Here is a 26,236-nt window from a genome sequence, read left to right on the forward strand (position 1 = left end):
TGTGGCTCTCAGCAAGAGGGGCTGCCACAGCCTAAGCCACGTCTGGGCTTCCTCACGCTTCCACCACACCGGAACATGCCTGACCACCAGAGCAAATGGGCCATGTGCAATGACTCCGAAAGGCCGCCTGGTTCTAGTGTGCCAGGAAAGTCAGGGAGACACACCTAAGGCCTGGGAAATGTCACCTGGGACTCTCTGGTCAACACACACTGGCTACTCCTAGCACAGGCAGGGGACATGGGCTCTCTGGCTTCTGGGACCTGCTGGGGTGGCAGCTGCTGTCCCCACACTCCCAAACCCTCCTGGGGAACCCGCCCCAGCTCTAGGGTGAGGTGTGGGTGGGCAGGGACACTCACCTGGTACTGACCAAGCCCCAGGGCTGGGCTCTGTAGCTGCTGAATGATGGAGTCATCGAAGTAGCCGTTTTTCTCCCAGAGCTGCAGGAGCTGGCGGTGGGAGGAGAGAGAGGCCGGGTCAGTGGGGAGGGGAAAGGCCTGTGTGTCCCGGTCTTGCCCAACCCCTGGCCCGGGGCCCACGCACCCGGGCGATCTTCTGCTGCTTGTCTTCCTCCACGGCCAAGAAGCTGGTGCAGTAGATGGGCACCACGACCTTCTGCAGGGCGGCCAGCAGCTCCCGGGCCTGCTTGCGCTGGCTGTGAGGGAGAGACTTTCCGCGCGTCAGGGCCCTGGGGCGGGACCCGGCCACGCGCCCGTTACCATCGCGGCTCCAGCCTCAGCGCCCTCTGCCTTCTCGGGAATCGGGTCCCCAACCCGGTCAGGGCGATGGCTGGGCTCCCACGAGACCTGTGCTGGTGCCTGGGCTCGAGGAAGGGACAGATGGAAAAACAGCAAGCAGGGGAGGGAGAGAACGTGGCCTGGGGCCGTTCTGAGCAAGGCCTTTTGGTCCAGTCCCCTTGATAGGAAATAACCTTCCCTCCTTCCCTCTTGGGTGGCGCTGCGGATGAAGGGATATGGGCCGGCAGGAGCCCCTGCCTGTGTATGATGGGCGGGATGGGACTGCTGCGGAGTGGGGGTCTTGTCCTTTTCACTCACTATGCACAAGGAAACCTCGGCCCAGGCCAGGCCTCTTGGGAGAAGGAGGGAGGGTGCCCAGTCCCTCAGGAACCTAGAACACTTTAGAAGAGTGACCGGATGCCCAGCGGGGGGAGGCGCCGGGCCCATGTCCTCTCAGGGCTGCTGTGCAGTGCTGCACAGGACACTGTGCATACCTGGCCTGGGAGGCCCCTGCCGCTGCGCAGGGAGATGGCTGCCCCTGGGGAGGGACGCAAGACAGGAGGGGAGCAGCTGGAAGCCCCTCAGCCCTCAGCTTGCCGCAGGGGGCTCAGGGGAGCAAGGGCCTGGGCCGGGCGAGCAGCACTTGGCTTCGGACAGAGTGGAGCTAGAGAGGCGTGTGGCTGGAGAATGCGGGAAACTGTGCATCCGTGCAAGGCACCCCTGACTCAGAGGCAGGGAGAAGTGGAGGCATGAGGAGGAGCAGAAGGGCAGAGCTGGTGCCGAGCCGCAACTCACTTCCCAGCAGGAGAGAAACAGGGACTGAGGTGGGGAGGCAAGAGGGACTCAGGCAGTGCTGCATGTGGTAGATGGGGCGAGATGGGTGCTGGCAGCCTGGCCCACTGTAGAGGCACATGAGGCGCCAGGCCAGGACTGCTGCCCGCTAGGCTCAGTAGCAATGCTTGTCTCCTCCTGCACGTGCGGGCCTTTGGCCTGGGGTTCTATTGTTTTTTTTTTTTTTTGCTAATTTTTGTGAGAAGGGCCCCAGTGACCCTGTAGAAGGAAATACCCACCCAACCTTGGGGAGGGTGGAGACAGCAACAGTGGGAAGGGTGAGGGCTGGGTGGGGACAGAGGGTCGGCAGATGTGGCTCTGTTGAAGCCTGAGAGATGGGTCAGGGCTGGAGAAGGGGATCCCAAAGGAGGGTCCTGATGGCTGAGCAAAGTCAGGTGACCGCGTGTGTGCGTGCAAATCAGTGACGAGGGCAGGAGACAGACACAGAGGCCAAGGAGGCCGTGGCTGAGAAGGCAACAAGGAGACGCCAAGAAGCTGCCCCATGAGAGGAAGGAGTGCAGGGGACAGTGGCCCCCAGGAGACAGCAATGTGACAGGTGAGGCCGGGGTCTAGGGGAGAGGACAGGGCATGCAGCGAAGGTGCACAGGACACCTAGACCTCGCAGTCCTGCAGACAGAAGCCTGGTGGCTCACAGAGACCCCCCCACCCGGGGTCCCCGGACAAGTGCCCCCTAGTCTCGGGACAGGCCAAGCCAAGCTACCGACTGGAGCAAGCGGCCAGCCAGGAGGGTTGAGGAGGAGCGCGAGGAAGTGGCGCTCTGGGCACGGGGTGGCGGCGCTCACCAGTGGTGCAGCACGTCGTTGATCAGGTAGATGAGGTGCAGCCGCAGCTCGAAGTGCGCCCCATCAGCCGTGATGCGGTTCCGGAGGTGGCCGGCCATCAGCTCACAGTGCGGCGGGGACTTGGCATTGCTGAACATCCAGTTCTTCCCGGCCTGCAACAACCGAGCCAATGATGAGTGAGCAGGGCCGCGGCTCCCCTAGGCACCCACTGCATCCCTGACAGTGCGTCACCATCAGCTCAGGGAAGGACACACCATGAGGGTGGGGGGCACAGGGTCCCACAGCCTCAGGAGCGTGCTCAAGGCGGGAGGGAAAGGCACCCATTGTAACAGCCCTTAGCCCAGATTGGCTACGACAGGCCCTGCCTCAGGGAGGGACCAAGGGAAAGCTGGGCTCTGGGAAGTGCTGGCCCCTCACCGAGATGGCGTCCTTGGTGCACGTGTCGATGATGGGCTGCAGGAGGTTGTCAAACTCGTTCATGTCTAGCTGGGTCTCCTCCAGAAGCTTCTGCATCTGCTGCTCCACCGCGTGGGCCACGGCCGCTGTCACTTGCTCCTGCGGAGGGATCAGTGGGGTCGAGAACACATGAGGAGGGACCCGCAGCCTGAGCCCTCCGGCCTGGCTCAGCAGGGGCGGGGTGGGGACATGGTGGCGATGCCCGGACTCTGGGCTGCTCTGGCCATCAGCTCCCTTGCTTATCCCCAGCAGGAGGAGATTCTGTCTCTCATGCCTGCCGTGAATCTGTGACAGTCCCTCCTGGAGTGGGCAGGGCACTGACAGGACATACCAGGAGACAACACCTGCCCTCCAGGTAACCAAGGAAAACACTGCAGCCCAGAGGAACAAACAACCTCTGCAAACCAACTCAACAAAAAACAAAGGCGGGGCGCGGTGGCTCATGCCTGTAATCCCAGCACTTTGGGAGGCTGAGGCGAGAGGATCGCTTGAGCCCAGGAGCTCCAGACCACCTGGGCAACGTAGCGAAACCTCATCTCTACAAAAAATAAAATACAAATTAGTTGAGCATGGTAGTGTGTGCCTGTGTTCCCAACTACTTGGGAGGCTGAGGCGGAAGGATTGCTGGAACCCAGGAGTTCAGAGTTAAACAGTGAGCTGTGACTGTACCACTGCACTCCAGCCTGAGTGACACAGCAAGACCTTGTCTCTAACAACAACAACAAAACAACAACAAAAAGACAAGAAAAAAAAAGACAAATGAGGGATGGTGTGAACGACAGGCAACAGAGGAAGAGGATACACCCATGGCCTCTAGTGAAGCAAGAAGGGGGCAATCTCATTCCTCAAGAGGAAACACCGGTTAAAGTGCGACTGGTAAAAACAGAGCTGCCAGGGGGACCAGCGGTCAGTTACGGCTGGTCAAGGCAGGCCTCCCACTCCATGATGAACAGAAGCTGAGGGTGAGCATTCTGGAACTTTCTTTTCTTTTTTTTTTTTTTTTTTGAGATGGAATCTCGCTCTGTCGCCCAGGCTGAAGTGCAATGGCATAATCTCAGCTCACTGCAACCGCCACTTCCTGGGTTCAAGCAATTCTGCCTCAGTCTCCTGCGTAGCTGGGACTACAGACACCTGTTACTGCACCCAGCTAATTTTTGTATTTTTTACTAGAGACAGGGTTTCATCATATTGGCCATGCTGGTCTCAAACTCCTGACCCTGTGATCCGCCTGCCTTGGCCTCCCAGAGTGCTGGGATTATAGGCTGAGCCACTGCGCCCAGCTGGAACTGACAGCAATATGACAGTGTGATTTTATGCCCTGAACCTAGTACTGAGCATGGGGTTGGTGTTTTGGAGGTTTGGTATTCTATTCCTCTCATTTTTCTGGCAATGCACTTGTAGTCTTTTATTTATTTATTTTTTCTGAGACTGAGTCTTGCTCAGTCACCCAGGCTGGAGTGCAGTGGTGCAATCTCAGCTCATGCAACCTTTTCCTCCCAGGTTCAAGCAATTCTCCTGCCTCAGCCTCCCAAGTAGCTGGGATTACAGGCGTGCACCACCACGCCCAGCTAATTTTTGTATTTTTCGTAGAGACAGGGTTTCATCATGTTGACCAGGCTAGCCTCGAACTCCTGACCTCATGATCTGCCCATCTCAGCCTCCCAAAGTGCTGGGATTACAGGTGTGAGCCACCACACCCAGCCAATGCACCTGTATTCTATTTGGCAAAAGTTATCAAACTGTTGGACCAGGAAGGACAAAAGGGTCCTTCTGGCCAGGTGGATCACCTGAGGTCAGGAATTTGAGACCAGCCTGGCCAACCTGGTGAAACTCCATCTCTACTACAAATACAAAAATTAGCCGGGTGTGGTGGTGCATGCCTGTAATCTCAGCTACTCCAGAGGCTGAGGCAGGAGAATCATTTGAACTCGGGAGGTGGGGGCTGCGGTGAGCTGAGATCACGCCTCTGCACTCCAGCCTGGGCGACAGAACAAGACTTAAAAAAAAAAAGGGTCCTCTCCCAACCAACAGCTCCAGGTGACCTAGCTACTATGTGGTGGGGCCAATGGTAGGCACCAGAGGCTGCCTGGCCACAGCCATTAGGGAGCTTCAAGGTGCATACGTGCCTCACAGTCCCACTCAGGGGGGTCCACCCCAGGGTGATGGGTGCACGCACGTCCAGTGGCTTCACTGAGATGAGAAGCAGCCTCTGTGTCTGGCATCAGGGCTGGGGGTGACAGTGGCTGACATGCACCGAGCCCTGGGTGGCAGGGGGGGCCCTGTCCTCACTGACACCTGTTATTCATTCTGATGAGCAGATGCAAAAACAGAGGCACAGGGGAGCTGCTGGTGTCTGGCTGAGGAGGGGGCAGGCCCATACCTGTCTGAGCGCCAGCAAGTGCTGCTCCTGCTGCTGGAGGTTCCACTGGCTCTGCTGGATGAGCTCGTCCATGGATGGCGCGCCCTGGGCCGGCGGGATGGGCGCGGCGGGGGCCAGCGGGGGCTGTGGCAGGGGTGGCATGGTGGCGGCTGGCTCCAGCTCCGGGGTCTGCTGCTTGCAGATGACTGGAGGGAGAGGAGGAGGGGTGCCCCGTGAGAATGCAGATGGGGGTCTAGGTGTCCCCTTGGCCACCTCTCAGCCACAGGGGCCTCCCCCTCCCCAGGGACTCACCATCCACGAGGGCCTGTTCATAGCCTCATGCCCACGCAAACCAGCTCCTCCTAGTCTCGGGCCCTGCCCTCCCTCTCACAGGATCCCAGCCTCAGCATTCCATCTTCGGGCCGTCCCCTCCTCGGAGAACCTAGGAAGTCCCCTGGCCGCTCTCTCGCCAGCACCATCCAGTCCTTGCACAGTGTCCTTCCGGTGCAAGCTAAGCTTGAGCCTGCCCACCTCCTCACCCACCTAGGCCCCACCTGATGCAGAACCCTAGGCCTCAGTACCTCTCATCCCCCGACCTCCTCGGCCACTCCCTGACCTCTGCCACTTAAGCTACCCATTGACTGTTAAGATGTCACAGCCACCGGGCCTCTGCACATCTGGCCAGAAAGGCACGAAGCCGCACCCCCGAGCGCACACTGCGGCCTCCCCCACACCTGCCTTGTCCTTCTACTGACTCTCCTTGCTTCTCCAGCCCTTGGGGACAGAGACCCCTCTGCATTCAGGGGTGCATCCAGTTTGAGGCAGCAGTGAGACACCCATTCTGCCGGCAGAAGCCTGGGTCAGGGTGGGCGCAGGTCCCAACTCTGGCCAGATGGGGCGGGTGGTGAGGTCTCTGAGGAAGGGACCCGGCTGATAAGGAGGCCCTGGACAAGATGACCCGCCTCTCTCTCCGTCTTGGGGCCGCCTGGTCTAAATGTGACCATGTACCCCTGGAGTCCTCCAGAGCCCCACTCCAAGGGGCCAGGACAAAGCCAAAGATAAGGGGAGTGGGGTGTCAGGTGGAAGGTGTCGCCCCTCACTGGGGCTCAAGTCAAGTCTCGGGGCTGACTGTGCCCTCCAGTTTGTGCACCCAAAGCCACCCTACAGGATGACCCCCAACTTCTGCACCGAATCCCACCCCTCCCACTGTCTGAGGGACACTGCTTATTGATATTTCTTCTCTCTCTTATTTCTCCAACTCCTCCCTCTTTACCCGCCCCTCCCCAGCAGCATCTAAACACATTGGGCTGGGCATGATGGCTCACGCCTATAATCCCAGCACTTTGGGAGGACAAGGCGGGTGATCACCTGAGGTCAGGAGTTCGAGACCAGCCTGGCCAACATGGCCCTGTCTCTACTGAAAATGCAAAAAATTAGTCGGGCGTGGTGGCGGGCACCTGTAATCCCAGCTACCTGAGAGGCTGAGGCAGGAGAATTGCTTGAGCTTGCAAGGTGGAGGTTGCAGTGAGCCGAGATGGCGCCACTGCACTCCAGTGTGGGTGACAGAGTGAGACTCCATCTCAAAAAATAAAAAAGGAAATAAATAAACACATCAGAATATTCTGGGTTGGAAACTTCTCCCTTTACCCCATGATCCCTCTCTAAACGATTTCTCAGACAAGACTCACTCCAGATCTTCACCTCCCCTTTATCTCAGCCTGGTGCCTGCTTGCCACTCCCCACACCCCCCTCCTTCCCCCAGGCAGCTGAGGACACCCTCACTCAACTCAGCCCCCCGGGCCTGTCGCAGGTGCTTGCCTCCCTTGGCCTCCATGTGTTCGCCCCCTCAGTCCCTTTCTCCCCCTTTACCAACCCCTCTCCCGTTGGACCCTCACATGCTGGGGTGCGCGGCCTGTGTTCTGAGCCCTGTCCTCCGCTCTATGCAACCGCCGGGCAACATGAGCTACTCATTCCTGTGGCTGCGACTGTGCATGGTGTGATTCCTAAATCCATCATCTCCATTCTGGATTCCTGAGCTTTGGCCCTAACCACCAACTGCACGGCCCACTGTGTTTCCAAGGGGCCTGTGTTTCCTCTCACCCCCTACACCTATGTCCCCTCCTGTGCTCCCCGCACCATGGTTGGCACCACCATCTGCCCAGAAACCCAGGCCAGAAGTAGCATGTGCCTCCCACTGACGAGCCACATAGTGTCAAGGCGGCCTCCGAGACATCACTCCAATCAGTCTATGTCCCCGCTGTCACCACCATGGATCTGCTGTCACCTGCGTCACCCCAGAACCGGTCTTCCTGCATCAGGTCCCATCCCTCTACCTCTTTTTGACATGGCAGTCATGGTATTGCCACTTATGGAGTGGTCCCTGGGCTACCCAGCGGTGACAGACGGTTATGGAACCAGAAAGGGAGCATTTCAAAACCTTTCTAGCCGCGTGATGGTTCACGGTCCACATTGTTACTGTGCTTTGCAGAAGTTTTGGTCCACACACAACAGGTTAGAAACTTAAAACACAACACCAAAAATGGTCCTTCACCACAGAGTTCGTGAAGCTCCATTCTACAACAGTTGAGGCCCAGGCTTTAAGGCGTGGGGTGCAGAACTGGCTGTACTGTGGCTAACCCAGCTTCACAACACAGACCTAAACCTTCCACGAGTCTCTCCCACGCTTCCAGGATACACTCCTCACTCCTCTCCAAGCCAGGTCCCCGACTCCTCCCCAAGCCAGGCCTCCAACTCCTCCCCAAGCCAGGCTCCCAATTCTGCACCTCCACCTCTGGCCACTCCAAGAACCCCTCCTACTCTGGGCTTCAGCCACCCTAAGCTCTGGGTTCCCCATTCCCTCCAAGGGCTCCTTCCTCTGCCCGGAACACTTTTCTCCCCTTGTTTTCACCTGGCCAACTCCAACACACCCTTTACATCTAGCCAAGATATCATCACCCACAGAAAGCACTTCTTGGCTGGGTACGATGGCTCACGCCTGTAATCCCAGCACTTTGGGAAGCCAAGGTGGGCGGATCATGAGTTCAAGAGATCAAGACCATCCTGGCCAACATGGTGAAACCACGTCTCTACTAAAAATACAAAAATTAGCTGGGTGTGGTGGCGCACGCCTGTAGTCCCAGCTACTTGGGAGGCTGAGGCAGGAGAATCGCTTGAATCTGGGAGGCAGAGGTTGCAGTGAGCCAAGATCTCGCCACTGTACTCCAGCCTGGGCAACAAGAGCAAGACTCCATCTCCAAAAAAAAAGAAAGCGCTTCTTGGCTTCAATCTTCCTGGGCTATAAGCATAAGCACCCTCTCCTTCCTCATAACGGCACCAGCTTCCAAGTGGCGTCCCTCCCGCCCCAGAAAGGGAAAGCAGCCCTTAGCTCAGTCACCCAAGCCAAAGCACCGTCTGAGGTGTCTTCCTCCCCTGCTCATTACACCATCAGGTCGTCAATATCGAACTGGCGCCCAAGTTCATGGATTCTACCCCTTCACCCCACCTGCCCCCCATGCTCCCTCCCTCAGGCTCAACCTACTGACTTAATTCAGACCCCACCATCTCTCACCTAAACAACTGCCCTGTTTGCTCCCCTGCAGGTCTCACTGCTCCCCAGGCTGGTCCCTCTAGCTTGTCCTACACCACTGGCCACACAACCCAAGCCACCTCTCCCTTGTTTAAAACTCTTGTGGCTTCCCGCTGCCTTTAGAAACGGTTTTAAACTTGGTGTGCTGGGGCTAAGGAAGGATCGCTCTAGAAACACATAAGCACATACAATATTTTGCTTACGATTTCAGGCAGCTGATCTCTCCCCACCCCACCCCCACATCTCAAACCTAAATAGGCATCAGAAAAACCCCTGGATTGAGTGAAAAAACCCAAACTTTTCCCCTGGCAGTTAACACTCCAGGTCAAACTCTTCCCTCATACAAGCACATTCTTTTCTTAAATAGATTCTCTACTATGTCACCCAGGCTGGAGTGCAGTGGCTATTTACAGGCGTGAGGCCACTACTGATCAGCACAGGAGTTTCAACCTGCTCCATTTCTGACCTGGGCCAGTTCACCACCCCTTAGACAGTCTAGTGGTCCCCAGCTCCCAGGGGGTCACCATACTGACACTGAACTTACTGCAAACACTCAATCGACACAGCGCACTACAGGCCTGAACTCCCGGGCTCAAGCAACCCTCCAGCCTCAGCCTCTTGAGTAGCTGGGGGTACGGTGTGTGCCACTGTGCCTGGCAATACACACATAAACTCTCTCTTTCTCTGTTTCTTGTTCAAGAAACTGCCCCTTTGCAATGTTCTACTCTCTCAGCCTTTCAAGTTTTTGTTGTTGTTGTTGTTAGATGGAGTTTCACTGTCTCCCAGGCTGGAGTGCAGTGGCACGATCTTGGCTCACTGCAACCTCCACCTCCCAGGTTCAAGCGATTCTCCTGCCTCAGCCTCCCGAGTAGCTGGGACTACAAGTGCCCACCACCATGCCTGGCTAATTTTTTTTGTATTTTTAGTAGAGATGGGGTTTCACCATGTTGGCCAGGCTGGTCTCGAACTCCTGACCTCAAGTGATCCGCCTGACTCAGCCTCCTAAAGTGCTGGGATTACAGGCACAAGCCACTGGGCCTGGCCTCCTTTCAAGCTTCTCTTTTTTTAGATGGAGTCTCATTCTGTCACCCAGGCTGGAGCACAATGGTGTGGTCTCGGCTCAATGCAACCTCCAGCTCCCAGATTCAAGCGATTCTTCTGCCTCAGCCTCTCCAGTAGCTGGGACTACAGGTGTGTGCCACCACACCTGACTAAGTTTTGTAATTTTAGTAGAGATAGGGTTTCACTATGTTAGCCAGGCTGTTCTCAGACTCCTAAACTCAAGTGATCTGCCCGCCTCAGCCTCCCAAAGTGCTGGGATTACAGGCGTCAGCCACTACGCCTGGCCTCCTTTCAAGCCTTTTCTTTTTCTTTCTTTCTTTTTTTTTTTTTTGAGATGGAGTCTTACTCTGTCACTCAGACTGCAGTGCAATGGCGTGGTCTTGGCTTACCGCAACCTCCACCTCCCGGGTTCAAGCGATTCTCCCGCCTCAGCCTCCCAAGTAGCTGGGACTACAGGCGCGGGCCACCACACCCGGCTAATTTTTGTATTTTTCGTAAAAACAGGGTTTCACTATGTTGGCCAGGCTGGTCTCAGACTCCTAACCTCAAGTGATCTGCCCGCCTTGGGCTCCCAAAGTGCTGGGATTACAGTATGAGCCACTGCAACAGGCCTCCTTTCAAGCTGTTTAATCGAACACCAACTGTGTGTTATGTATTAAGGTACAATGACCTTATACCTTAATACAAGGCGAGCGTGTAGTCCCCTGAACTACACGCTCGCCGAAGCCAAACAGACCTTGTTTGGGTCATTGTACCTTAATACATAACACACACTTGGCGTTCGATCAAACAGCGGACAACCACCTCTCAATGTCCATCTACCTGGCAAACTCCTAGTTATTCATTTAAACAATCTAGAGACGGGGTTGGGTACTGAACGTGACAGATGTGATACCTGCCCTGAGCCGCCGCACCACCTGGTGACTATCCATTATTCAAAGGCCAGCTCTGCTTCCTAACTTTAAACTTCTTTAGAGCAGGACTGGAATCCTGTTGCCTAAATGAACGAACATTGATAAACACTTGCCAATAACTAAAACTCAGAGGGATAATTCTTTTTGATTTCTGCTGCAGGCATCTGAAATGCACAAAACCTTGCTGGACCCACAGGGAGACGGCAAAGGGGGCTGGACAGTGCCTGTCCCATGGGCTCCCATCCGGCCTCTATCACTTCCTCCCTAGAAAACACTAAAACAATCACGCTACTCCTGCTAATCTCCGTCATCAGTCTGCAAAACAACAGCAAAATCCCTGATCCAGAGCCCAGGGGGAGGATCGAAAACCTCGTTGTTCTCCATTACAGTGGCACCCAGCAGCCGCTGTGTGCAGGGCCGTGGGAACAGCGGAACAGGGATCGTGTGGACCGAGCTGCTCCACTTCAAAGAATAAACGACCCGAAAGAAAGAGGTTTCTGGCAGAGCCCGGACTGGAATCCGAGAAAGGAAGCGCTCAATGGGGCGGCCTGAGTGCCGGAGGGGACTCACGCTGCTGCTGCTCCAGCGCCAGCTTGCACTTGTAGTAACTGTAGAATTCGCCTCCGAAAAGAAACGAGAATTTGGGGTTGTCCTTCTGCTTCTCCATAGTCATCTTCTCAAACTCGGGCCCATTGCGAGCCACGAACTGGGCGAGCTTGTCGATGACATTTCGAAGCTCCTGGTCTGGAGGACGGAGAAAAGGCCACGCGGGGCGTCAGCGAGGACCGCCCAAAGCCGGAGGACTCGGCGCCCCAGCCCCCGTCCGCCTTGCCGGGGACCCCAAGGGGGTGGGCCCCGAAGAGGCCGCCCTTGTACGGGTCCCGATAGGGGCCACACGCTCGCCGGGAATGCGGGGACCCACGGGAGAGGCCGCAGGCGAAGCCGCGAGGCCGAGCCCCGCCCCCTCCCAGACCCGGGGACTCCAGGAGGCGGGGCCGGCCAACAGGAGGTTCCGGGGAGAGAGAAACGGTCTCTCGGCCGGTTTGGGTCTCACCATCGGGGGGCAGCGGCATCTCCATGGCTCCGGCCGCGGGGAACGTCCTCCGGCGCCACACGATCGACCACCAGCGCCGTCTGCAGAAGCCGGCCGGAAGTGGCGCGAGGGAGCCGTTTACGGCGGGCTTCTAGGGCCGCTTCCGCCCGCCACTTACGGCCGTCGCTGGGAAACTCCGGAAGTGTGAGCGGGAGGCAGGCGGGAAGAAGCCGCACGATGCCTGGCGCGCGGGAGGGGCTAGCGAGGCGCACGCGCAGAAGTTTCCTGACACTTTCGCAGAGTGGGTCCCCGTCGCGCGGCGCCGCGGAAAGGCTGGAACGGCGCGGGTGGGTGTTAGTCGAGACCGGGGGGCGCGGGGCGTGCCCCTTGGTCGGCGTCGCAGCCCGACGGGCTGGCTGGTTGCTGCCTCCGGGCGACCAGGGGCCTGGGGACTTCGTGCCTGGGCCAGGGTCTCTTTCCTTTCGCGGGCACAGTGAGGAGACTGCGAGGTGAGGTGCGTCCGGGTGGATCCCGGGCTGCGGCGACTGTCACATTCTCCCCGGCCAGACCGGAGGTGGAGCAGAACTGGGGGCGACGAGCTTGACAGGGATTGCAGCTGGACGTATTTAGGTTCAAAACATTCTCCTCCTGGCTTTCTTCCGCTCCACTCTTTGGTCAGGAAGACTTTGGGGCGGGGTACCCCCCAACCCATGCCCTCAAATTGCTGGCCTAGAGGGCACAGCGCCTTTCTAAAAGCTGCAGTTGGGTTGCCTCTAAAATAATGAAGCTAACCCTTGCTAATTGTGGGGAAAAGATAGCCAGAAGCAGCAAATTTCTGTTGTGGACGTCCGATATAAACTGATCCTCTTGAGATGGTTAATGCTTAGTTGGCTATACCTGCCCCCCGCCCCCGCCGCTTTTTTTTCCTTTATCCGTTTTTTTTTTTTTTCTTTTTTCTTGAGACAAGGTCTTGCTCTGTGGCCCACGCTGGAGTGCAGTGTCATGATCATAGCTCACTAGCCCTGAACTCCTGTGCTCAAGTAATCCTCCCGCCTCGGCCTCCCAAAGTGCTAGGATTATAGGCATGAGCTACTTTACCCAGCCTGTTTTTTTCTGTGCAAATAAATGCACATGTATTTTAGATTAGTTTCATTTTTATTGTTAACAGCATTTTTCCACCAGACGCTTATGGATTGACAACTCTACATCAAGTGTTGCTGTAGGCTAGGAATCAACAAAACTTTTTGTATAAAAGGGACAGAAAGCAAATATTTTAGACTCTGCAGGTCAGGAGGCAAGATCAAGGATTTTTTTTTTTTTTCTAAATGTCCTCTAGTTCATATTTTCTCATGAAGATCGAGGATCTTAATTGTTTTTTTTTTTGAGACCCAGTCTTGCCCTCTCTCGCCCAAGCTGGAGTGCAGTGGTGTGATCTCGGTTCACTGCAACCTCTGCCTCCCGTGCTCAAGCAATTCTCCTGCCTCAGCCTCCAGGGGAGCTGGGACTACAGGTGCGCACCACCACGTCCGGCTAATTTTTGCATTTTTAGTAGAGATGGGGTTTCACCAGGTTGGCCATGCTGGTCTTGAACTCCTGACCTCACATGATCTGCCTGCCTTGGCCTCCCAGAGTGCTGGGATTACAGGTGTGAGCCACCCTACCCAGCCTTATTTAGGTATTTCTATAACCAGAAAGAAAAGTTCATAAAATTTTTGTTGGTGAAAATCAAAATATGATAACTGAGTAGTTTCTTAAATACAAGTTGCTACAGTTTGAATGTTTGTTCCTAATCCCCAGTGAAACGGTATTAAGAGGTGGGGCCTTTAAGAGGTGATTGGGTTATGAGGTCGTGCCATTCGTGTGTTAATGGATAAATAGGTTATCATGGGAGTGGGACTGGTTTGGAGCTTGCAGTGAGCTGAGATTGCACCACTGCACTCCAGCCTGGGCGACAGAGTGAGACTCCATCTCAAAAAAAAAAAAAAAAATAAAATAAATAAAATAAAATAAAAAGAGGAAGAAAGGCCAGGCTCAGTGGCTCATGCCTGTAATTCCAGCACCTTGGGAGGCCAAGGCACGCAGATCACCTGAGGTCAGGAGTTCGAGACCAGCCTGGCCAACATGGATAAATCCCATCTCTACTAAAAATACAAAAATTAGCCGGGCATGGTGGCGGATGCCTGTAATCCCATCTACTTGGGAGGCTGAGGCACGAGAATCACTTGGACCCGGGAGGCAAAGGTTGAGGTGGAGGTTACAGTGAGCCAAAGTCGCGCCACTGCACTCCAGCCTGGGCAACAGAGCAGGACTCCGTTTCAAAAAAAAAGGAAGAGAGACCTGAGCTTGCACACAGCCTGCTAGCCATGTGATGCCCTGTGCTACCTCAAGACTCTGCAGAGTCCCCACCAGCAAGAAGGCCCCCGACTTTGGATATCTCAGCCTCCAGAACTGTAAGAAATAAATTTCTCTTCTTTAAAAATTGCCCAGTCTCAGGTGTTCTTTTATAGCGATGCAAAATGGACTAAGACCCAAGTCTATTCATAAGAGTGGAATTCTTTTGGGGGATAACATTTCACTTAATTGGGGCTCCCAGTTGTATTTCCTGTCGTCAATTGATGGTACATGTTCACCTTTGAAAAACCTTCCTGGCTCACAAAAACAGGCGGCCAGTTGGATGTGGTTTATAGATACGGTCATGCACAACTCAGATCTCAGCTCTGCTCTCAGGGGACTCAGTCTATGGCGGGGAAGAGTCCCAAAATCAGTAAACAAATATATCATCTCAAAGGTGTTATTAAGAAGAGGATGCTGAGACTATGATACAAGGGAGGGTGAGGCCCAGGCTGATAGGGTTGTCAGGAAAGGCTCTCGAGGTGAGGTCTGCATTATGATCTGAACAAGGGGCCAGCTCTAAACACCCTAAATAGGCAGAGAGAACAGTGTGGGATCATACTGTTTATTTAAAAAATATTTTTTATTTTTTATTTTTTTTGAGATGGAGTTTCACTCTTGTTGCCCAGGCTGGAGTGCAATGGCGTGATCTCGGCTCACCACAACCTCCGCCTCCCGGGTTCAAGCAATTCTCCTGCTTCAGCCTCTCGAGTAGCTGGGATTACAGGCATGCGACACCACACCCGGCTAGTTTTTTATTTTTAGTAGAGACGGGGTTTCTGCCTGTTGGTCAGACTGGCCTCAAACTCCCAACCTCAGGTGATCTACCCGCCTCAGCTTCCCAAAGTGCTGGGATTACAGGCATGAGCCACCGTGCCTGGCCCTAAATTTTTTATATATATTTTTGAGACGGAGTCCTGTCTGTTGCCCAGCCTAGAGTGCTGTGGTTCAATCTCGGCTCACTGCACCTTCCGCCTCCCACACTCAAGTGATTCTCCTGCCTCAGCCTCCTAAGTAGATGGGATTACAGGCGCCTGCCATCACACCCGGCTAATCTTTGTATTTTTAGTAAAAACGGGGTTTCACCATGTTGGCCAGGCTGGTCTCGAACTCCTGACCTCAACTGATTTGCCTGCCCTGGCTTCCTAAAGTGCAGGGATTACAGGCGTGAGCCACCGTGCCCAGCCCATACTATTTGAAGAACAGTCAGTAATCCAGAGTGTGGGCACTTTTCATGCCAGGTAAAATCTACATGAAGAAGTTTTTTTTTGTTGTTTTTTGTTTTTTTTTTTGAGACAGAGTCTTGCTCTGTCACCCAGGCTGGAGTGCAGTGGTGTGATCTCTGCTCACTGCAAGCTCCACCTCCCGGGTTCACGCCATTCTCCTGCCTCAGCCTCCCGAGTAGCTGGGACTACAGGCACCCGCCACCGCGCCCGGCTAATTTTTTGTATTTTTAGTAGAGATGGGGTTTCACCGTGTTAGCCAGGATGGTCTCAATCTCCTGACCTCGTGATCCGCCCACCTCGGCCTCCCAAAGTGCTGGGATTACAGGCGTGAGCCACTGCGCCCGGCCTACCCCCAGCTAATTTTTGTATTTTTAGTAGAGATGGTTTCACCATGTTGGCCAGGCTGGTCTAAAACTCCTGACCTCAGGTGATCCACCTGCCTCGGCCTCCCAAAGTGCTGGGATTACAGGTGTGAGCCACCGTGCCCGGCTACATCAAGGAGTTTTAACTTGGGATCTCCAATGGATAGATTTCAGAGAACCATAAACTAACAAAATTGGTAGCAAAATAAATGCCTTTTCGAGGGTTGAAGATACACAGCGTTTACAGGATTCTTAATAGGCTCCTCAATCAGAACAGGTTAATGAATCTGTATTGTCACTTTTTTTTTTTTAGTCAGAGTCTCTCTCTGTTGCCTAGGCTGGAGTGCAGTAGCATGATCTCGGCTCACTGCAACCTCTGCCTCCCAAGTTCAAGAGATTCTCCTGCCTCAGCCTCCTGAGTAGCTGGGATTATAGGCATGTGCCATGACACCCAGCTAATTTTTGTATTTTTAGTAGAGACAGGGTTTCACCATGCTGGCCAGGCTGGTCTTGAACTCCTGACCTAGTGATCCACCCGCCTCGGCCTCCCAAAGTGTTGGCATGACAGACGTGAGCTGCTGCGCCCGGGCGATGTTGTGATTTTTGAGGCTGCATAGGATGCCATGGTGTGGACTCACCACAACTTACTGAAGTGAGACTCTAGTCTCCTGGCTTGGTTCCATTTTTAGGCCACTGTTAAAAGTGTCTTAAGTGTATATAGGGTTGGGCGTGGAGGTTCACGCCTGTAATCCCAGCACTTTTGGAGGCCAAGGCGGGCAGATCACTTGAGGCCAGTTCGAGACCAGCCTGGCCAACATGGAGAAACCCCGTTTCTACTAAAAAATAAATAATTAGCCGGGCATGGTGGCATGTGCCTGTAATCCCAGCTACTCGGGAGGCTGAGGCAGGAGACTCGCTTGAGTCTGGAGGTGGAGGTTGTAGTAAGCCGAGACTGCACCACTGTACTCTAGCCTGGGCAACAGAGTGACTCTGTCTCAAAAAAAAAGTGTCTTAGTAGATACAAACCTTGTGTAGAGTCAAAGGGTGTGCAAATTCAATACTGATATTGCTCAGCTACCTTCTAGAAAGTTAGTACACCCACGGTCACTACTTTCATACATTTGTTTCAGATTGTTTAAAATGCTGCTGGGTATGGTGGCTCATGCCTGTAATCCCAGCACTTTGGGAGGCTGAGGCAGGCGGCTCACTTAAGTCAGGATTTCGAGACCAGCCTGGCCAACATGGTGAAACCCCGTCTCTACTAAAAATACAAAAATTAGCCGGGCATGGGGGCAGGCACCTTTAATTCCAGCTAATCAGGAGGCTGAGGCAGGATAATCACTTGAACCTGGGAGGGGGAGGTTGCAGCAAACCGAGATTGCGCCACTGCCCTCTAGCCTGGGCGACAGAGCGAGACTCTGTCTCAAAACAAAAACAGAAACAAAAAAGCCATGTATCTGAGATCGAAAATATAAGCCTCGGAGGGACCTCTACCAAGCTCATTTCAAAGGGTCAAATCAGAATCTACTGGTCAGAAGAAAGCAGTAGAAAGAGCTGGTAGACTGGCTGCTGCAGATACTCTCCAGCAAGTAAAGTGGACACCCCGAGTGAGATGAGCCTTGTGAAGGGACTCACCTAAGCAGCAACGTGGAGGGCCAGGTGCACTGAGGGGGTTCTGTGGCCCATATATCTGCTAGTTGTGATTTCTTGACTCTGGACCCCTTAATCGGAATGGTCTCATTGTGGTCAGGGTCAGATGGTAACTAAAGTTTTGTGGGGTTTTATTGAAGACAGGGTCTCGCTCTGTCACCCAGGCTGGAGTGTAGCAGTGCGATCTCGGCTCACTGCAACTTCTGCCTCCCACGTTCAAGCGATTCTCCTGCCTCAGCCTCCCAAGTAGCTGGGATTACAGGAGCGTGCCACCACGCCTGGCTAGTTTTTTGTATTTTTAGTCGAGATGGGCTTTCACTATGTTGGCCAGGCTGGTTTTGCACTCCTGACCTCAGGTGATCTGCCCACCTTGGCTTCCCAAAATATTAGGATTACAGGCGTAAGCCCTGCCACCTCCCCCTAGTCCCCCATCCCCCGGGTCTTAGCATTTCTAAATAGCTCCCATGTGCTACTTAGTTACATACCTGTCATTTAGGCTGAGTGCTTTGAAGGTAGGAGGCTTACATATCTGTTTCCTGCTGCTTGACACAGTCGGTGCTTAGTAAATCACTAAACAAAAAGATTATGAATGAAAAGGACATGGGCAACAGTTTCAGCAGAAACTCAAACCCTTTCTGTCTGAAAGAAATCCTTTGCTGGGGATGGCTTAAGTAATGGGGAAAAATGGGTTCTGGAGCCAGATTTAAGCAGTTATGTAATCCCAGATGAGTGACTTGACCCCGTTGGGCCTCATTTTCACCTGAAAAACAAGGCTAATAAAACTCACAAAGGTATCGTGTGTGAAAAGCTCACCACTGAGCTGGGCATGTAGCAGGTACACAGTCTTGGCTGTCAATACTCAAACATGGCTTCAGGCTGGGCACGGTGGCTCACACCTGTAATCCCAACACTATGGGAGCCAAGGCAGGTGGATCACTTGAGCCCAGGAGTTCCAGACCAGCCTGGGTAACACAGAGCCCCATCTCTAAAAATATTTTAAAAATTAGCTGGGTGTGGTAGTGTACACCTGTACCAGCTACTTGGGAGGCTGAGGCAGGGGACTGGAATTTAGGGTTTGATGCTGCAGGAAGCTGTGGTTGTGCCACTGCAGTCCAGCTTGGGTAATAAGGTGAGACCCTGTCTCTTAAACCAAAAACATAACAAGCCAGATAGCTTGAGCCCCAAAGTTTGAGACTAGCCTGGGCAACAAGGTGAAACTCCATCTTTACAAAAAATACAAAAATTAGCCAGGTTTGGTGGCACATGCCTGTATCCCAGCTACTTGGGAGGCTGAGGCGGAAGGATCCCTTGAGTCTGGGAGGTTGTGGCTGCTGAGAGTCGGGATTGCGCCACTGTACTCCAGCCTGGGCGACAGAATGAGATCCTGTCTCAAAAAACATGAAACATACCAAAAAAAAAAAAAAGTTTCATAAGCACAGCTGCCACAATGTTCCTGGACTTCCCATGTTATTCTGTTCAATAAAGTCACGTCATTAATTTAGCTGTGATCCTATTTTCATTGTATCATCTAATCAATTCACAAATCGCACGTCCTTATTTTTGGCTCAGAAGAAAAAAAAAGGTTGCAGTAAATCCAGACGTGACAGCCAAGTTGGCTTGCTCTTTCTCCTCCTTCCACATTTTGTTGCTGGGCACACTGAAGACAGGCCACTCAAAAAGAGACCCTCGCTGACAAATCGGGACCAATTTTGATTCCCTGGAAACCATCATTTATTTTTGGTAAATGCCAGTGAGGAATATACACGTCATTCCTGCAGAAAAGTCTATAGCATTTAAGTCTTGAAAACAGGTGACAATTGAAAAAAATTATAATATTTTCAGGTCTTTTAATAATTCAATGCTCTGTGTCCTTCAGGCTGTGAGACCCTAAGGTATTGGGGTCTGGTAATGTCCCAGCTATAGCAAAGGGCCTGTTGGGTGACATAGGACAAATACACAACAAAATTCAGAAACTGCAAGTGCTTCCTCACTTGAACGGATCTGGCTTGTCCCCTTTGTGGTAGGGGCTTGACTGTTCCTAGAATGAATGACTTAAAATAAGGTGGTTAAAAATTCTGCAGTGAGTCTCGCCATGGTGAACAAACATGATTCAGAAATGCCTCCTTCTATAAAATGAAGGAGCTGGGTTGGAGTCAGTATTACCAGCCAGACCATACCCTGATGGGTAAAGGAAATTCTCTACCACAGAGCTCAGCAGTGAGGTGGCTGAGAGGAAGGCAGGCCTGCAGATGAAAGCGTGGGAGTGGAGCATGTGGGGCGGGCACTGTCCGGCTGGGAAAAACCAGCCTTCAAGAGGCCATTGTCAATCAGGCTGGGCACGGTGGCTCATGCCTGTCATCCTAGCACTTTGGGAGGCCAAGGTGGGCGGATCATTTGAGGCCAGGAGTTCGAGACCAGCCTGGCCAACATGGTGAAACCCTGTCTCTACTAAAAACACAAAAAATTAGCCAGCCGTGGTGGTGCATGCCTGTAATCCCAGCTACTCGGGAGGCTGAGGCACGAGAATCACCTGAACCCGGGGGATGGAGGTTGTAGTGAGCTGACATTGCGCCACTGCACTCCAGCCTGGGCAACAAAGCAAGACTCCATCTTGGCAGGGGGCGGGGGATGTGGACCTCCAAGTCTCAGAAATATGTGTTTGTCTTTTGATCTGCTGATTTGGTGTAACGTGATTGCCTCATTCATTCCAGTGTACGTACTTGCTGTAAATTTATATACAGAATTAAATAGCCCATTTATTAATTTATAAACCATAATAAAACCAGACAGTCATTTCCCCTCACCAGCAGATCTTGCATTGGAAAAGGAAAATAATATACAAATTTCAGCAACTTCAGAGATTTCAGGAAGCCTGAATGGAGGTCAAATTCATTTTGGAGTTCAATAATATGTTCAAAGAATCAGGTACTATATATAATCATATAGACAACTCCCGTAATATCTCCACAGTGCAAAATTATCCCTGTTTCTTGTCATTCACCAGTGAGAAAAATCCAACTGCAGACTTGACTGCCTTCGGTGAAGGCACACGGCAAGTTCTTCTGACAAAAAACACCCTTTGGGATTGACTCTTCACGTTTTACACAGCAATTGTCTCAGCTTGGGACCAAAGTATTTACAAAGCAAGCGAACAAGAGACGAAGCAAGAGGGACACTTCTGAGGCCGGTGGTGCGGAAACTCACCGCCAAACAGGGTGGGGGGCCAGTCACCTCTTCAGGAGTGTCCCATGTGTCAGCTGACATAACATCTTCAATACAGAATTCCAATTGAAAGAAAAACAACAACAACAAAAAACACCAGTCAAGCATAAGCGACGTTACTTCCTCTCTGAACAGGGAAACATCTCGCTCGCTGGGAGATAAAAGGTAAATCTCTCATTTGCTGCTCTCTTCCCCTAAGTGCCAGCAAGAAGCTGGGTGTGGTGATGAAGAAAGAAGGCAGCCATCACCTAAGACCCCACAAGCCAAGCCGTGGTCCCCTCCATGAGGGCACGGTCCTTTCATGAAGCCGTAAAAGAGACCACAGCTCGGACCTGAGCACTCAGGGTTACCTACTGGGGTCTTGTCATATTCCTTATGTTGATTTCTGCCAAGACCCAAACTGATTCCTTTTTTTTTTTTTTTTTTTTTGAGACAGAGTCTCACTCTGTCACCAAGGCTGGAGTGCAGTGGTGTGATCTCAGCTCGCTGAAACCTCCACCTCCTGGGCTCAAGTGATTCTCCTGCCTCAGCCTCCCAAGTAGCTGGGATTACAGGCAGGTGCCACCATGCCTAATTTTTGTATTTTTAGTAGAGATGGGGTTTCACCATGTTGGCTAGGGTGGTCTCAAACTCTAGTGATCCGCCCACCTCAGCCTCCCAAAGTGCTGAGATTACAGGCGTGAGCCACCACGCCTGGCCCCAAACTGACTCTTGACCAAAGAATCTGATTTGGCAAACCAAATCTTAGTGCAGTGTTCGCTCCTCGTCCCCTTACCCAGAACATGATTCAGATCCTAACATAAACACAAAAACAGGTCAGGGAACCAAAACACTGTGGTCTTGTCTATTATACAAAATATTGAGATAATGTTCACGATTCATTCTGTTTTCAGCAATTGTGACAATTTTGAAGCTTCTCTCGAAGCTTCGAAACACTTCATTTCCTACTAAATACCAAAATGTGTCAGACAGGCATCACCAGTGGGAACTTGGTTTTGTTTTGTTTTTTTTTTGAGATGGAGTCTCGCTCTGTTACCCAGGCTGGAGTGCACAATCTCGGCTCACCACAACTTCTGCCTCCCAGGTTCAAGCGATTCGCCTGCCTCAGCAGCCTGAGGAGCTGGGACTACAGGCACGCGACACCATGCCAGGCTAATTTCTGTATTTTTAGTAGAGATGGGGTTTCACTATGTTGGCCAGGCTGGTCTCGAACTCCTGACCTCGTGATCTGCCCATCTTGGCCTCCCAAAGTGCTGGGATTACAGGTGTGAGCCACTGTGCCTGGCCGGGGAACTTTGTTTTTAAACGTTTACAAACAAAAAGATTTTCGATGCATAGGCCAGTCCTAATGCATCCCATAATGGGGACCAAGGCAAAAACACACACACACAACTACAAAATATTCCCTAGAAAAATGCAAGATCCTCCGAAAATCAAGATCTCTCTACCAAACATACCAAGTCATCACAGAAGAGGTGAAGATGCCTCTCAAAAGATATGTGCCACAGAAATAGAGCTTGAAATACTGAACACGATTTCTCGAAGATCCTTCTCACCACCCCAAGACAAGCGCCCTGCTCTGGTGAGGGAAGAGGAGGCAAAGGAGAAGAGAGAAGTTTCCCTTCCATCTGGATCTGGGTGGATGCCAACCCTGACGTGCAGGGCAGAGCACCAGGCTGCAGGAACTGGATGCTAATTGCAATTGCTTTTTGCTTTGGAACATTTGCCAGGAACTTGTGAACTGCTAAGGGGATGACCAGGAAACTGGATCCATCTCTGTGGCTGGGGATGTTTTGAATGATTCTCGCGGGCTCCCTGTCTGCTTGGTGACCCTGTTGGTCCTATGCGTATCTGCGCCAGGGAATTAAACTAGCCAGTCTGACGTTCTCAAGCACCGCCCTGGACACCCCCACTGCCAGTTCATGGTCTACAGCCACAGTGACCCCAGCTTTTCACACAGGTCCTGAATGTTATCTGGAATGCAGACACAAGCGCTCTGAGCTACACTGCTTGGGGAATAATTCCACATGGAAAGGTACAACGTGGCCAAGATCTCCGCAGGGACACGGCCCTCAGATGACAGACTCCAGGAAGAAAGAGCATGAGACACTGGTCTCTGTTTAGGTTTGCCCAGAGCTCATGGCCGTCTGCACTGCAGGCAACGCATCCTCCTGCGGCTCACGGGGGGCCAGGAACCCCAGGGCTTCTGATGGAGAGTTATGCACCGTCCCCTCGGCTGGGTTGTACATTCACTGATTGTCAGAAGTTTCTGATACTGCTGTGGGGGCCGGGGAAGGAGTCACCAACAGTCTGGTCCTGTCCTTTGGACTCTACACATCATAGCGGTTCAAACTGTACGAGTTTGGGTAGCTCTGCCGGCTGTATTGGAAGTGGTCTGTTAAGATGTTGTTGCGGCCGTACTGATAGTCCCCGTGCTGGGGGAAGAGGAGGCCGTTGTGGGGCTTCTCCAGTGGGCTCCGGTGACGCTCCTTGCTGCTCAGGTCTGCTGTGGTGACGGGGAGGAGGTGCTTCCTGGCTTGCTGGTTTGCATCGTACTTGGTCTGTGCCAGAAAGAGAGCAATGAGACAGGACATGCCCGGGGCATAAGAGCTCGTAATTCAAAGTCAATCAACTGGCTGGCTGCGGTGGCTCACACCTGTAATCCCAGCACTTTGGGAGGTCGAGGCGGGAGGATCACCTGAGCTCAGGAGTTTGAGACCAGCCTGGGCAACATGGCAAAACCCCGTCTCTACTAAAAATACAAAAAATTAACCGGGTGTGGTGGCGCATGCTGTAGTTCCAGCTACTCAGGCGTTCTGAGGCACAAGAATCACTTGAACCCAGGAGGCGGAGGTTGCAGTGAGCTGGGACCATACCACTGCACTCCAGCCTGGGAGACAGAGCAGGACACTGTCTCAGAAAAAAAAAAAAAAAAAAATCAGTTAACCTCCGGGGCCAGCATAAGTCATAGGGCTTGAGCAAGGAAAGCAGACATGAATGGACCAGACCACAGCGCATGGACAGACTCAGAAGACAAGTCCTTGGCCAGGCGCAGTGGCTTATGCCTGTAGTTCAAGTGCTTTGGGAGGCCTAGGTGGGAGGATCACTTGAGGCTAGGAGTTGGAGACCAGACTGGACAAAATAGAGAGACCCCATATCTACATGTGTTAAGAAACAAATGAAGAGGCCAGGTGTGGTGGCTCATGCCTGTAATCCCAACACTTTGGGAGGCCAAGGCAGGTGGATCAACTGAGGTCAGGAGTTGGAGGCTGGCCTGGCCAAGATGGTGAAACCCCATCTCTACTAAAAATACAAAAATTAGCCAGGTGTGGTGGTAGGCGCCTGTAGTCCCAGCTACTCGGGAGGCTGAGGCAGGAGAATCGCTTGACCCCGGGAGGCGGAGGTTGCACTAAGCTGGGATGGAGCGCCATTGCAATCCAGCCTGGGTGACAGAGCGAGACTCCATCTCGAAAAAAAAAAAAAAAAAAATGAAAAGGAAAGGAAGGCAAGCCCTCCCTGTTGGCCATCCCATGTCCTTACACCGCACTAAACAGAGCCTTTGAGAGGAGGGAGGGAAAACCCCAGCTGAGACACAGCCGGAATGATTTGAGGACCTGAGGTTGCCTATGCAGGAAAAAGGAAGCCAGAGTGGGATGGGGCTGCACCAAGATCATAAACCAGTCAGTGGCAAAGCTTTGACATACAGCCCCAGCCTTGAGCGCCCGGGAGGCCCTTCCTTTTCTGACTTCCTGGGTGTTGGGGGGCCGGCTTCCTTCCCTGCCCAGCCTCTCAGACTCTCACCTTGTTATAGAGGAAGACCCCCAGGATGGCGGTCATCATGCCCAGGACGTTGGTGCTGGTGACTGGGTTGCGCAGCATGATCAGGGACACCGTGATGACCATGATTCTTTTGGTGGCATTGGCGACCGAGTAGCTCAGGGGGCTAACGAGGTTGAGGATGCTGAAGGCGATAACATTCTGGGCAAAGTTACAGAAGCCGCTGACAGCCAGGAGCAGGAGCGTCCAGGGCCACTGGTAGACGTAGGTCTGCAGAGACCGGAAGGTAAAGACAGCACTTCAGTGGGCAGCGGTGACCCTGCCTCCCTGTATCCACCTGGCAGGGTTAGGGGAAGGGATGTGGAGGGGCTCATCTGGAGCCTCATGGTCCACAGGCAGCCAGTCCAGGTGTGTCACCAAGAGACACTAGGTGCTTTAGGTCCATGACCTCAGAACCTCATGACACCACACAGCACGGGAATCACCCGCCGTCTCCTGCCAAGGAAACAGGTGAAGCCAGGTCCCCAAAGGGCACCAAGCAAGATGTAAGCCAAAGCCTTCCCTGGCAGTGAACAGCCAGGAACCCTGGGTTTGGCAAAGCAGGGATCTGCTTGTTGGACACAATGCATTCTACAGGGTTGGAGGTCCTGGGAAGGTGGCTCTGAGCCTGCGAAGTACCTGGTAATACGAAAGCCACGGGTCTGCACCTATTGCTGTGAGGATGAAACAGAATCATGGCTTTTGAAGTGCTTTACAACAATCTCAAGCCAAACAAACACAAGAGGTGACGTTACCATCAACAGCTGAGGCCAGGTGCAGTGGCTCACACCTGTAATCCCAGCACTTTGGGAGGCCGATGCAGCTGGATCATCTGAGGTCAGGAGTTCAAGACCAGCCTGACCAACATGGTAAAACTGTGTCTCTATTAAAAATACAAAATTGGTCGGGTGTGGTGTGGTGGCACATGCCTGTAATCCCAGCTGAGGCAGGAGAATCTCTTGAACCTGGGAGGTGGAGGTTGCAGTGAGCTGAGATTGCACCACTGCACTCCAGCTAGGGCAACAGAGCGAGACTCTGTCTCAAAAAAACAAACAAAAAAACCAGTTTAGGTTGGGCGTGGTGGCTCATGCCTGTAATCCCAGCACTCTGGGAGGCTAAGAAAAAAAAATCATTCGAGGGCAGCCTGGGCAACACAGTGAGACCCTGTCTCTACAAAAAAAAAAAAAAAACTAGCCAGGCATGGTGGTGCACACCTGTGGTCCCAGCTACCTGGGAGGCTGAGGTGGGAGGATCGCTTGAGCCTAGGAGTTCAAGGCTACAGTGAGCTACGATGGCGCCATAGCACTCCAGCCTGGGCGACAGTGTAAGACACTGTTTCAAAAAAACCCCACAAAACTTTACCATCTGACCCTGACCAGAATGAGGCCATTCTGACTAAGGGATCCAGAAATTAAGAAATCACAACTAGCAGACATTGGGACCATGGAATCCCCCAAAGAGCCTAGGCTGGTCCCAGGACAGGCAGACAGGTGAGAACCAGGTAGACACTGCCCTGTAGGCCAATTTCCAGGCCACGCTGACCTTGGCCACAGGAGGACAGAGCTGGCTCAGCCCAGGGCGACCGTGATTGGCGGCCCTGCTGGAGCTGCAGGATGTCTACCTGACTCCATCTCCACTGCACTCCAAGAGAGAAGGATCACACGGTCCTCTCAAATGCAAGAAGACACGCTTAGGCGACCAGCTCAATGTCAACCAACTCAAGACTGGAACTCCCAAATGCAAATCCATTTACCTGTGCCATACACCCTGCAGCTTCTGCGGGGAACCTCA

General features: G+C 53.1%; 2 protein-coding genes across 3 annotated transcripts in view; both read right to left on the bottom strand.

Moving 5' to 3' along the window:
* CHERP (calcium homeostasis endoplasmic reticulum protein) overlaps positions 1 to 14,247 on the bottom strand; it is a 26,592-nt gene extending 12,345 nt beyond the window's left edge. The window contains exons 1-7 of one of the 2 annotated variants that reach the window (XM_003813550.6): positions 11,800 to 14,247; positions 11,316 to 11,489; positions 5,205 to 5,389; positions 2,786 to 2,923; positions 2,369 to 2,520; positions 541 to 652; positions 357 to 446 (exon numbers count right to left, since the gene is read on the bottom strand). In XM_003813550.6, coding sequence (XP_003813598.1) covers positions 357 to 446; positions 541 to 652; positions 2,369 to 2,520; positions 2,786 to 2,923; positions 5,205 to 5,389; positions 11,316 to 11,489; positions 11,800 to 11,824 — 876 coding nt within the window. In that variant the 5' untranslated portion in view covers positions 11,825 to 14,247. Of the gene's footprint in view, positions 1 to 356; positions 447 to 540; positions 686 to 2,368; positions 2,521 to 2,785; positions 2,924 to 5,204; positions 5,390 to 11,315; positions 11,490 to 11,799 lie in introns of both variants that reach the window. The other variant, XM_008966087.4, reaches the window with a different exon arrangement.
* SLC35E1 (solute carrier family 35 member E1) overlaps positions 13,148 to 26,236 on the bottom strand; it is a 28,562-nt gene continuing 15,473 nt past the window's right edge. The window contains exons 5-6 of the mRNA XM_003813601.6: positions 24,431 to 24,676; positions 13,148 to 23,190 (exon numbers count right to left, since the gene is read on the bottom strand). Of these exons, the coding sequence (XP_003813649.4) occupies positions 22,960 to 23,190; positions 24,431 to 24,676 (477 nt within the window). The 3' untranslated portion in view covers positions 13,148 to 22,959. The remainder of the gene's footprint in view (positions 23,191 to 24,430; positions 24,677 to 26,236) is intronic.

Source organism: Pan paniscus, chromosome 20 (assembly GCF_029289425.2).
Source record: "Pan paniscus chromosome 20, NHGRI_mPanPan1-v2.0_pri, whole genome shotgun sequence".
Lineage (NCBI taxonomy): Eukaryota > Metazoa > Chordata > Mammalia > Primates > Hominidae > Pan > Pan paniscus.